Below are 13,751 nucleotides of genomic sequence, written 5' to 3' on the forward strand. Positions count from 1 at the left end.
AATGCTCCTTGGAAGCAAGAATGGCCAGACTTCATCTCACCTATTTTGGTCATGTTGTAAGAAGGGACCATTCCCTGGAGAAGGATGCCATGCTTGGTAGGGTGGAGGGTCAACAAAAGAGGGGGAGGCCTTCAACGAGATGAATTGACACGGTGGCTGTGATCATGGGCTCAAGTATAGCAGGGATTGTGGGGCTGGCGCGGGATCAGGCAGTGTTTCGTTCTGCTGTGCATGGGGTCGCTATGAGGCAGAAACGACTTGACGGCACTTAACAACAACAACGACAACCCCACAATGAGCCTGGTGTCCTCCATCTTCCATAAAGTCCTCAATGAATATTAGCTATTTTACTCAAGATTTAAAAAGCTATACTTTCTTTTTACTTGCTATAGCTATGTGCCTAGATTAATTTTTATTTAACTCATAAGCTTCTGAAGCAAACGGATAACTTGCCAGAAATTCCATTTGGCTAGACCTGTCCCATATGAGTCAACTTTAGGCTGTGAATTCTGCTTTTCTAAATATTTACATCTTTCCACAAGAAACAGTGTACTAGCAATCTACTAAGATTCTATTATCATAATTGACATAGCACCAACAAGATGAATTTTCTTGACACCATAAAGAAACCAGAATTAAGGATTGGGATCTAAACATACTAGATTTTCAACTTGAAGTAGTTCAGTGTTAATATCCAGATGTTAAGCTGAAAGCAAAGGAAATCCATGTCCTTTATTCTGTTCATGGTCTCTGTATATGACATTTGTTCCTGATACAACTAAGTTTTAATACCTTTCCTCTCATTTTATTCCCCTTCCTGAAGTTATAGCAAGGAGCTCTAGTGGCACAATGGTTAAAGCATTTGGTTGCTAACCAAAGGTAAGCAGTTCAAACCCACTAGCTGCTCTGCAGGAGAAAGATGAGGCAGTTTGCTTCCATAAAGATTTACTATAGGGTCACTATGAATCAGAATCAACTCAATGGCAGTAGGTTTGGTTTTGGTTTGGAGTTATAGCATTTGGAGCTGTTATAAAACTATAGGTCTTGAGTGGGGAATTCTCTTATAAAGTTTATAAGAAAAAAGAAATAAAACTGAGGCTCAAATAAGGAACTTAATTTGGAAGTTTGTTTTAAAAGAGACAAAAAATGATCCAATCTTAAAGAACAGAGAATCTAAAACTCTTCTGTGAACACACTGCTGTTATGTGTGGGTTCAATTAAATATGAAAAACAGAAGCAAGGCAGGGAAGGCAGACAGAGTAAGAACCTCAGGGACAGTGATGTGTCAATAGACAGGAAAAAAGAGGAACAGATACGGCATTGGGAGCCTATGAGCAGCCATGCAGTGCATGCAAGTAAGCAGTGGGGGCACAGACATATGCACAAATTAGCCTCCTTTCAGCATATACAGGAGCTCTGGTGGCACAGTGCCTAAGGCATTTGACTGCTAACCAGAAGGCCGGCAGTTCAAGCCCACCAGCCACTCCTTGGAAGGAAGATTGGGCAATCTACTTCCATAGAGATACCATCCTGGAAACCCAAGGAGGGGTCACTATGAGTCAGATTCAACTCGACAGCAGTGAGTTTGGTTTTTGTTTTTTTTTTTTCAGTATACACACTAAGGCAGGCCTGAGAGATAGAGATTCTTGTTCTGTTAGAAAGCATTTAACAGAGTACAATCCTTATCTTGAAGATTCAGCCTTTGGCCAGATATTTCCCACTCATGCTATAAGGGACTAGTTATTTATAGATATAAAAATAGATAACTAGCAATATTAACAAGCCATTGACCAAACAGGCCATCTATTTTACTGAATCACCGCCCAGCTTTTGCAATATAATCTGTTCCAATTACTGTGGTTTAAATCATTAGTTTAGTATTTTATTTCATTTTGCCTTCTCTATTTTTTTTTTTTTAAGGAAAATGAAAAATAAAAGTAACCATAATTATTTTATGACTTCCCCTTGGACTTCCTTCTCTTCCTATCGCTATGCAAACCATGGATCTCTCCTATTATATTCTGAGTCCTGTAATATTTTAAATTTTTTTTCCTCTGTTATTTCCCAAGAGCCTCCTATCACCAGCTGGTTAGGTTCCCTTCCTCTCTTCAGGGTTCAAGAAAGTCCAAGAACTTAGAGAAGTCACTTTTGAGATCATTTAGTCTTTCCTCCTCCTTTCTTAGATAAGAAAACAGACCCAGATAAGGTGAGAGGCTTGCCACACTCAGCACAAGTGAGCATGGATTCTAGTACTCCTACCAGCCAGATCTGTGCTCCCTCTGCACACAGTACTATTCTTTAGGTATGGAATGGTTTACTCACATGTACAAATTTGCTTATAGAAAAAAAAAAAAATAATAACAACAAAGGAGGTGCAGAACATGGAAGGAGAAAGTGCAGGTCTCTCAGTAGGCCAGGAAGGGGTGCTGGTGAGTGAGCTCAGGACCATAGGCAGACAATGTGGCTCAATGGTTTGTGTTCACACCTCCTCTCTGTCACTTACCAGGCAGGACACTTCCAGCTCTGCATTACTTCAATGAAAGGGGACAGTGAAAGAACCTATTTATTAAATTGATCTATATGATTCAAATTTACCAACATTTCCAGTGGAACTGTACTTAGAATCTAATGTGCTCAATATAATCAATAATAAATACTTTGGTGGAAACAGAAACCACACAGTACGAGCCAATATTTTAGCTCATAGATAGTGTAGATTTTTTAATTACCCTGGAGGTAAGGAAAAATAAATTACAGACTATATCTGTGGTGGTTATGTTTTTGTGTCAACTTGGCTAGGCCTGGTTGAGTGGCTGGGCAACTGAATGTAGTATTCCCCATGAAGAGACTGGTAATCAACTCCATGGTGGAATCCACTGTGAACAGCTGAGTAGCTGCCTTTGAGTATGTGGTCTGCTTCCCGTATATAAGCAGCAGCTTTGGGATTGGTCTCTAGCTTATGGCACGCTTGGACCCTGCATGTAGCCGTGTCATTGTTCAGCAGCCTACCATGCTCTGCCAACCTTGGAACTTACAATGGACTTAAATTAATGGCCTCCCATGTGGTTTGGTAACATCGGGACTGTGCCTTTTTACCTGTCAACCTTGGGTTTGTCAGCCTCAGCAGCTATCAGCTGTCTGAGTGAAGAAATGCTTCTAGCTCCAGTGGGCCAGGAGGCAGGGCTGGACCCCAAGGTTGAGGGGCTTTCACCCATCCCCTAGAGCCTGGAACTTTGAACTTGGACTTAAAGCCTCCAAACTATGAGAGAATAAACTCCTGTTTGTTAAGGCCATCCTGTTTGTGGTATATTCTCATCAGAGCAGTACTAGGTAGCCAGAATAGTATCTAAATCTTAATTTAAAAATAAAATAGGCCAGGGATTGGAGGGAAGGGGGTAAAGGGATGAGTAGGTAGAGTATAGGACTTTTTTAGGGCAACAAAATGATTCCATATGCTACTCCAATGATGAACACGACATTATGCTTTTGTCAAAACCCATGGGACTGACTATACAACACAATGAGAGAACCCTAATGTAACTGTGGATTTTAACTGATAATAATTGTCAACACTGGCTCATCAATTTTAACAAATGTATCACAGGAATGGAAAATGTTAGGAGAAACAGTATGTGTGTGTGAGAGGGGCATGTGGTAACTGTATACATTCTGCACAATTTGTAAACCAAAAACTGCTCTAAAAAACAAAGTTTATTAGAAAATAGAAAATAGGACTTTTGGTACAGTGTCACACAAAGAAAGATATATAAATGTTCCAGATATATGCTCTGGAGGAGAATCAGTCCTTTAGTCAGAGAGAGCTTGGGAACCTGGCTAGCTGCATGTACACAACCCAGGAAAAACCCTATTTTAAAATTTTGAACATTATAAACAATGACTTAATTTCTACTTCAAAATGGGTAAATTGGAATTTTCTCAATAACTTTTAAGAAATACACTTTTATAGATAGAAATTGAAAACATAAGATTTTAGAGCAGTAAGTTTGGGACAAATCTCATTAAAATGATTTCTGAATGAGTGACTGTCAATGACAAAAGTTCATTCACCTTCTCAATAAAAATATAAAAACAGTTGCTTAAAAAAATAAAAAGGCATAAAGATACTAAAAAATGCATTTAATTTATAAAACCACTGTCATCAAGTTGATTCTGACTTTAAGTGATCCTATAGGACAAAGTAGAACTGCCCTATAGGGTTTCCATCTTTACAGACGCAGGCTGCCTCATCTTTCCCCCAAAGAGCCGCTGGTGGGTTCTAAACACTGAGCTTTTGGTTAACAACTGAATGCCTTAACCATTGTACCACAAGAGCTCCTTATTTGATTAACAGTGAGTCAATAAAGTAGAGGTTATTATTGCTTACATGTTTAACTAGTTAATATGTACCCTGTAAGCCTATATCTAAAAGACTGGTGAAAAATTACAGAGGCTAAGTGAAGAGTGTATAATGAGGCATATACACTGAAACAATCAAAGAGTATAGAGAAAATAGCAAGATCTAGAGACATGCTTCTGGACAGAGAGTCCAGTCAGGCTCTCTGAGGTCTGAACTGGCTAACACAGAACAAGGGACACACAGATGCACAGACACACCTCATTTTATTGCACTGTGCTTTACTGCACTTTGCATGTACTCTATGTCTTTTGCTGTTGCTGTTCTTCAAACTGAACGTTTGTGGCAACCTTATGTTCAGCAAGTCTATCAGTGCCATTTGTCCAAATGGCATGTGCCCATTTTGTGTCTCTGTGTCACATTTAGGTAATTCTCATAATATTTCAAAAATTTCTATAATGCTATTGTACACTTAACAGGCTACAGTGTAGTGTGAACATAACTTTTATATGCACAGGGAAACCAAACAATTTGTGTGACTCACTTTACTTTGAGATTCTCCTTACTGTGGTGGTCTGGAATTAAACTGGCAATATCTCTGAGGTGTGCCAGTACAGCTCATGCTTACTTAGTAGACCCATTTCTCTCAGCTGATATTAAACATCACAAAGGACAATTTCTATACTACAACTTTGTAAGATTTGTTTTTAAAACTGACCTGCTTTCATCAGGCACATCTTGTGACAACTAAAAACAGCACTCTCTATATTGTGTGATGAGAGAGAATCTAGTTTAACTAGGTAGTTACAACATGTTTAAAGAGAGGAGTTAAAAATAATGGCTAGTTAAATGATGCTTAATGCTGAGGTGGTGCTCAGAGGCTCCTAAATCATGCATCTACTCCTGGGTGAAGTGCCAACTGGCAAGTGAAGAGAGAGGCAAAAGGGTAGCTGCTGAGGAAAGAGGGAGCTTCCCAAAAGGCTGCCTGCATTATACCTGAGTACCAGGAATCCCAGGGCCAGAAGGACATTTAGTCTTTGGAAAAGGGTCACTTAGCTGTAGTATTCCACTAACTTTCTGCAATCAGAAAATGAAATCTAAAGGGTACAAATGTTTGGTTAAATGTATGGAAAAATCGTCCACAAATTCTTTGCAGATCCTTCCACCAAGAGTCTATTCCCATTCTTTGAATGAGGGCTGACTGTGTGACTTGCTTTAACCAACAGAAGTAGGTTGTGCACTCACAGGCTTTGCTCTATAAAGGCTCTGCTACTTCCTCTCTCACTTCTGCCATCATATGAAGAAGCCCAGGATGAAAGACCACATGGGGAGAGAGACCCCTCTGGGCTCCCATACATGTAAAAGTGAGGCCACCTTACATCAGCCAGCCACAGCCAAGTGTCAGCTGACTGCAGAACCACCCAGTCAACAAATAGAATCATGAGAAACAATACAACTTCGTTGTTTGAAACTACTAATTTTTGAGAGTGATGTGTTACACAGCAATAAATAACCTAACCATAGATTTCCTTTGTTACTATATACTATGATGATGTAAATAAATATGTTGGAAAAATATTCATTCAAGTGTTTCCTGGACTTGAAAACAACAACACTGTTACAAAAAAAAAAAAAAGAGAGGGAGAGAGAGAAAGAGCTTTAAAGCAGAGAACTTGAGTTGAGATTCTGACCTGCTCTATCCTTTGTACCATGGAAGGTCTGTGATTTTGTGTGACTCACTTAATCTCCCAACCTCAGTTTTCATCTATTCCCCATGGAGTGAGAGCAATGTTAAAATGAGAACTAAAGTGAAAATGCTTTATAAACAGCAAGGCGCATTACATTTGTAGTGTCATTGTTACTATTATCTTCATATTGCTTAAAGACTTTATTTTATCCTTCCCTGTAAAGACATCATTTGGATCAATGAATCTGACTTATAAGTTTCTCTACTGTCAATTCCCTGTGCATGAAGGAGGCATCTGTGTGCACACATGCATACACACACAAAACGACATCTAAAGACCACAAAGTGTTCATGGCTCCCCCCCCCCTTTTTTTTCTTTTATCACTGTGCAGTGTTAAGGACTTTGGTAGGACCCAGAGCCATCAATTCTCACCTCTCACCATCCTCTCCTGAGATGTGATGAATTGGATAACAGCTCAGATTATGTCCTGGTGCCAGCAGAAGAGACAAGGATCAAAAGAAATGGCTGAGAGACTGGAAACCTTAATCAAGTTGAGGAAAGGAAAAGTTAATAATGGTTAGGAGAATAGTATCACTTAAGAATGACATCCAAATAGGAAGAAAATCAGGAGAAAAGACACAAAAGAGGGGAAAGAAAGGAGAGGTCATTAAGAAAAAAATGAGCTGTGATAAGGAAAAGAAAAGACAACCTATACGTAGAAGAGCCAGAGTTAGGGGAGAAAATCTGTACTTGTCATGGGATAGAAGTGGAAAGAGACATGCATGTATATAAGAACATCTAGAGAGTAGTGCCTGTCACTTGCAAGAGCTCAAATCATGTTTGATGAATAAATAAGTCAAATGCATACAGTCCACGGTCAGGGTCTAAATGGGGGAAACGGTCGCACCAGGAATGCAAATGATAATGGAACCCATATCCAAACCCAAACCCAAACCCACTGCCACTGAGTCAATTCTGACTCATAAAGACCCTATAGGACAGAGCACATACGGTGCCCCATACGGTGTCCAAGGCAGTAAATCTCACTGAAGCAAACTGTCTCATCTTTCTCCTGTGAAGTGGCTGGTGGGTTTGAATTGCCGACCTTTTGGTTAGCAGTCAAATGCTTTAACCACTGTGCCATCAGAGCTCCTGATGGCAATGGAGGAGGGTAGTCCATAAACTCCCTTTCTAGTCTATGAGAGTATAATAAATCCTTTTAAAAAAAGGATTTTAGCTAAGATAGATCTCTACTGGTTCTAATATAATGAAATATTAGTTTATTTTGTCCTAACTGTAAAGGAATTTTCCCTCTGAATTCACCGACTGGCTCTCAATTCTTAACAACGATCTTTGTAAGTATGCCAGTTGTTGTCGTTGTTGTTATGTGCTGTCGAGTCAGACCTGACTCATAGCGACCCCTCCTTGGGTTTCCCAGGCAGTATCACTACGGAAGTAGATTGCCCCAAGTTCCTTCCAAGGAGTGGCGGGTGGGTTTGAACCGCCAGCCTTCTGGTTAACAGTCAAGTGCTTTAGCCACTATGCTACCAGAGCTCCCAAGTATGCCAGTAAGGGTCAAATAATCATTATAGGATTTTATATATTCCAAAATGCTGTTCTTTATTCCTAAAACAATGGTCGTAAAGAGGGAACCTTTGACAGGGCTCAAACATAAGAAAAGAGTTGTGTAGCTTTCTTTTAAAATACTTCCACTATTACTACATATTAAGCTTTCTCCTTTTTATCTCCATTTTCACATGATTGTTTGGGTTTTGATTCTCTTGTCACAGTATGACCTGCCTGTTTATCATCCTTCTTAACAGATGAGAACCCATCCTAATACACCAAACTTGGAAGAACAGGATCAAGCCAGTCGGAGCACATTCTGCATTCACCAATTCACTCAGTATTAACATATGCAGAGAGAAAGAAAAGAGTAAGATATAATTCGTGACCTCTAAAACATCCTTTCGTTGGTGAGACAAGACTTTATGCATGTAACAGTTAAATAACAATGCAAGGAAGTTGATGATTAATTGGCAGCATAGAAAAGCCTATGTTGGGAGTTCCTAGAGGAGGGGATAGGTGCTGGTTGAAGCACAAAGGCCTCATGGAATAAAGTGGAATTTAATTGGAATCCTGTGAGATGAGCAGTATTAAAAAGAGGTGGAAGCGAGAGATAAAGGAATCCTACGCTGTGAGAAATGAGTGCAATGCTTAGAATTGAGGTTTATACAGCATTAAGCAGTTCTGGACCATATCAAAGCAGACTGGGAGAAAATTGCAAGGGTTTTAATATAAGACAAGGAGTAGTATTACCTCCCAATGGCAGGAAGGTAACAAGAAACTTAAAAATATCCCTACTATTTTTCTTTTCTTAAACATATAAATCATCACAGAAATATTCATGGCTAAGAGTGTGCTTTTTCATCCACCCATTCAACATTTGTTGTTATTGTTGCTGCTAGGTGTTGTCAACTCAGTTCTGACTCACGGTGACCCTCTGTACAAAAGAACAAACACGACCTGGTCCTACTCCATCCTCACAATCATTGCTGTTTGAGCCTACTGCTGCAGCCACTGTATCATTAATAAATGCAGACTGACATACCGTAAGTACTATTTAAGTATAAACCAGTTGCTGTTGAGGTGACTCTGCCTCATGGCAACCCTGTGTGTGTCAGAGTAAAGCTGTGCTCCTTAGGGTTGTCAATGACTAATTTTTTGAAAGTAGATTACCAGACCTTTCTTCTGAGATGCCTCTGCATAGACTCAAACCACTAACCTTCTAGTTAGCAGCTGAGTGCATTAAATGTTTGCACTACCCAGGGACTCCTACAGGCTATAAAAGTACTTCCTGTCCTCAGAAATTGCACAGAATCAGACAGACTGACAAAAATTTCACGTGATTTCAATACATTATAAAACATGTCTTGATAGAGATAAATGATTTTAATTTATTATGAAAAGTGCTATATATAATAAAGAGGGGAACTGTTGTTGTGTTATGTGCCATCGAGTCAGACCTGACTCACAGTGATCCCTCCTTGGGTTTCCAAGGTGGTATCACTATGGAAGTAGATTGCCAACATTCCTTCAGAGGAGCGGCTGGTGGGTTTGAACTACCAGCCTTCTGGTTAGCAGTCAAGTGTCTTAGGCATGATGCCACCAGAGCTCCCAAAGAGGGGAATACAGGGGTGGGGTGTAAAGGAAGGACACCTAGGATATGCTGAGGGGCCAAAGACTGAGAACATTTCAAAGAGAAGTTAATGTAATCTTGAAAGAGGGGTAGAAGCTGCTCAGGTGGTTGGAGAAAGGAAAGACAATCAGGCAGAGGTCACTGCAAATGCAAAGGCATAAAATGTGAGTGAGTCCAGGGAGTGGACCTCATCCCGCGGGAACAAGGCTGCATGTGGAAAGGGGGCAGGGGATGAGTATGGGTCACTGACTGTCACAAATACAGGAAACTAAAGAGCTGTGAGAATGTATCCCTTCTCTGCAAATAATTTACAGTGGAACTTTGAAAGACTTCCTTCTCCATGTTTTCAATTTCATCATGACAGGCACACTGAACTCTGACCATTCTTTGGCTTTAGTGCCAAAGTGAAAAATTATGTCCGTACAATAATAACATCCTAAGGCTTATGTTTACTAGACTCACAGAAGCTTGGATATAAAATGGAAGGCATCTAGTTCAAACTCCTTTCCAATGTAACATTTCTTCTGAGCATTCCTGGCAGGTGGCCATCCAGACGGAAAGAACTCTACTCAGCTCCAGGGAGCTTGGTCTATCTCAGGAAGCAGCCCAATTCATTCCTGAACATCATTAGTTATGAGAAAGTTTTCTTAAAGTGAGATTAAATATGTCTCCCTGTAGCTTCTACCCATTACTACCCACTACAGTGACTCAAAAAATAGCCTACGGTGCCTCCTACATGCAGATGGTGCTACAGTACATTTGTAATACTGAAATGAGAAGTGTTCCTTTTCTTCACTAAAGAACTTATTAACAGTTGGCTTAGTTTTGATTAATCAGGTTCCCCAATATAACCTGTCATTTCCCTTTCCATGAAGACCCTGAAGGAACATCTGTTATTGCTAGTAATGCTCCACTGTCCTCCTTTACCAATTAGGAATATCTTCTGTTTGTACAATACTTCACCCCTTAAAGCATCTCTACATAAATTATCTCATTGTAATGTTGTAAGAAGACTGTTGCACCGCTGTTAGTATGTTATCCTTACAAAAAGTATTTGTATTTGTTTTTATAATATAGGACAGAAAAATGTAAAATAAGTCTGAGAGAGAACCCTAGGTTTCTGACAAGACAAAATAGATGAGATGACAAAGATCTAATGTTTTTTTTTTTTTCTTAGTGTTTCATAAAAGATTTTTTTCTTAATTTTGGTAAAAATAAAAAATTGTTGTTGTGTACTGTCAAGTCCAATTCCAACTCACAGTGACCCCATAGGACAAGCAGACTTGCCCTGCAGGTCTTCCAAAGCTGTATTTTATGGAAGCAGACTGCCAGGCCTTTCTTCTGTATAGCCACAATGGGTTCACCGCTGAACTTTCAGTTAGCAGTCAAGTGCTTAACCACTCCACCACCAGAACTCCTTAAAAATGTACACAACATTTGCAAATTCAGTGTTTTTTCCATTATATGAAATATGAAATATTTTTCAGGATTCAGTGACATTGATGACATTAATCATGTTGTGCAACCATCACCTATATTCATGGGAAAAATAATAACCATCAGAATAGATTCTGGATGTCTACTAAGTACAAATAACTGACACTTACCTTAACTACAGGCCACATATATTTTCCTATCTCACTGAATCATCTGCATAATCACAACTACTTACTTAACAAACACAGATGTTACATGCCTGGCACTGGCACCAGGGTTCAGGGAGAAGTTAGAAATAGAGCTAAATAAGACATAGTTACAACTCTTGATGTGAAATGTAGAACAAAAGTTGAGAGAAATGAAGTAAATGCCATATGAGGCTCAGGGCAAGGGCACAGGAGGAGGCACTAACTCTATAGGACAGGGCATGAGAAAGATGGAGGGGAGTTCATGGTGGAGAAGACACAGAGGAGGAAAACAGAATGTAAACCCCAAGCACCCCAAGCACAGTCTTCTCCAAAGCAAAGGAAAAAGCGCTAGCAACATGGTGGTACCATACAGGCTGTGAAGAACAAGACCCAGAGACCCTCACATTCTGGACAAAGTCCTGTCGGGCTAAGTCCTACTACTATTTATAAAATAATAGCAGTTTGTTTTTTTTCCCATAAAGCCAAAGACAGACGTCTTTGTTACTCCAGAAAACATTAAAGAATTTAGCCTCCTCTTTGCCTCAGAAAGTACTAACAGATCTGGTAGATGTGTGATTTCAAATATCAAAGATCCCTGGGAAACACTTTTAAGTTCTATTCTATTAAGCATCCAACTGTTCATCACATCACACTGCTTAAGCAACTACTAGCATTCACTGCAGAGGCTCAAATGGCAAGCCTACTATTGATATATACCTCCCTTCCTCCCTATCTACATACACAGGGACATGTGTGCCTCCATCGTTCCCAACCCTCAACAATACATCGATACACCTACAGGAAGAAATCTAGAAGGGTTAATGATTTAACCTGAAGACATCTGGCTTTGATCCCAAGAAAGGTATATGTAAATATCAAGTAATAGCAACAGTTCAGTGATTCTTCCATAGAAGAAGGAAGGCATTACGTTTCCCATGGAAAGTCAAATTGCATGCTGGAAACTATACCTAAAATAATGGTGCTAACATACATAAGACAGAGGAGAGAACCTGATAAATTAATGACAAACCAACCTTGTTGGCAGAGTACAGCACCCATCAGCTGTGAGTCTAACTTGAGTTTCGTAGCTATCCAGGGGGCACACGGCCTGCTGAACGGAGGGGCATTCCACAGTGCTGCAGTCCACGCTGAAAACTGGAATGGGGCAAACAGAGAGGCACCATTTACTGTTACATTTACTCAAAGCATTCTGAATCCTAAAGTGAAATACTGGCTCTTGACAAACTTCTGAAGTTCTTCTCTTCCCAGAAACCCTGTCCTTGTACCCTTATGCTGACATAACGGCAATACTATAGAACTGCAGCAGGTCCCAAGAATTCTGTGCAAGGAAATGAGGAGAGAAGATGACACATCTAAAAGGTACAATGAAGAAAGAGAGCATTAACCTAAGGTGGTTATATGGATGGTGACATTCAGCCGGACATGTTTCTGATAGAGCAGCTCAAGAGATGGACAAGGGATTGTTTTGCTTAAGCACTGATCTAACAGGAAGCTTACAAAAGCGAAATCACTGCAGTCCAGATGTGTTTACTGACCATATTAGAAAAGCTGCCATAACAGCAAGGATGTTAGAGATACTATAAAGCAAGAAACAGCTGGGACACAACAACAAATCAAATGCTGGCAAAGAAGGTGAGGATATAGTCAAAGGTGACTTAGCACATGCTGTAAAGTCAAGAGGATAGATGAGGGGAAACTTGGCAAAGAAAAATATTGGGGCTCAGTGTTTCATTATAAAATGCCTGGCATTTTGATGCATATATTTACCTAAAAATAACTTTTACGTATGATGATTGTTTAGAAATGTAATACGTTAAAGTGACAGATATATTTGTACATGAGGGCTATGACCTTCTCTGGGGAATGAAGCAAGTTGCCATAGTACCGTAAATTTCAAACCACTAGCTTCCCCATCGAGCATAAATTGGATGGGTAAAAATAAAGAAGCAAAGAGTAAAAGACACAGTCCTCTCTGAAGCCATTTCCGTACCAGTGGATTATCAGTCTGGCTCTCTGGCCAGAAGTCAGACTGCCAATAGTCCCAAATGGAAGACTTGCAATGTACTGACAAGAATGTTTATCTTTGTGTGAAAGTACAGACAAAGGGGTAGCTGAGCAGGGGCCTGTTAGGCCCTGGGATGTAAAGGAGCTAGACTGCTGAGGCAAAGCTCGTGCCTACCTGGTTTGCACTCATAGAGGTCACAACACTCGCCCGGCTTCCCTGACGCTTTGGACACTAGTATGTTCAGGTATCCCGGCTGGCAGACTTTGCGCAGACAGCCCGCGGGGTCGCACACGCAGCGGCTGGGTAAGGGACAGCACTCCCCAGGAGGAGCGTAACCCTCGATCAGAACGGAATCTTCAGGACAGCGTGGAGAGAACTGGACTTCACAGCGGGCCTTGGAGCAATCTGGCTTCTCTTCTAGATGGGAGAGAGAGAATTTAGCACATGCCCAGGGGCAGTGTGGGGCACTCTGGTCAGAAGCACAGACAGGCCTGATGATCTATTTACTAACCAAAGAGGAGGGTACAGAAAGAAATCCAGTGAGAACCCTCAAACTCAGTTTAGCTGACCAGAAAAATCTTTCTCCAGGTATGCCCAAAATGGTACATCTGCAGTTCCCCTCTCTTCCAGTGTCCTACTTACTCAACTTGAAAAATCTACGTCCAGTGCAATGACCAAAATGAAGAAAGGAAAAGGTGAGATGTATCCATGCAATGGAGAATCTGAAAACTGGATTCAGTTATTGGAAGGCTGAAAGATCTTCCAATTCCAAGAGTTTTAAAGGCTGTTTGTTGAAAGCAGTATGCATCTGAACCTAAAATGGAGGCTCACAAATAAATTATGGCTACCTCTGGGACAG

The 13,751-nt window shown here is 40.4% G+C and overlaps 1 protein-coding gene across 1 annotated transcript in view; it reads right to left on the reverse strand.

Moving 5' to 3' along the window:
* CRIM1 (cysteine rich transmembrane BMP regulator 1) overlaps positions 1-13,751 on the reverse strand; it is a 287,524-nt gene that overhangs the window by 128,855 nt on the left and 144,918 nt on the right. The window contains exons 3-4 of the mRNA XM_007945075.2: positions 13,067-13,309; positions 11,901-12,021 (exon numbers count right to left, since the gene is read on the reverse strand). Coding sequence (XP_007943266.1) covers positions 11,901-12,021; positions 13,067-13,309 — 364 coding nt within the window. The remainder of the gene's footprint in view (positions 1-11,900; positions 12,022-13,066; positions 13,310-13,751) is intronic.

Source organism: Orycteropus afer, unplaced genomic scaffold, assembly GCF_000298275.1.
Source record: "Orycteropus afer afer isolate SDZICR_OR568_19922 unplaced genomic scaffold, OryAfe1.0 scaffold00131, whole genome shotgun sequence".
NCBI classification, from domain to species: domain Eukaryota; kingdom Metazoa; phylum Chordata; class Mammalia; order Tubulidentata; family Orycteropodidae; genus Orycteropus; species Orycteropus afer.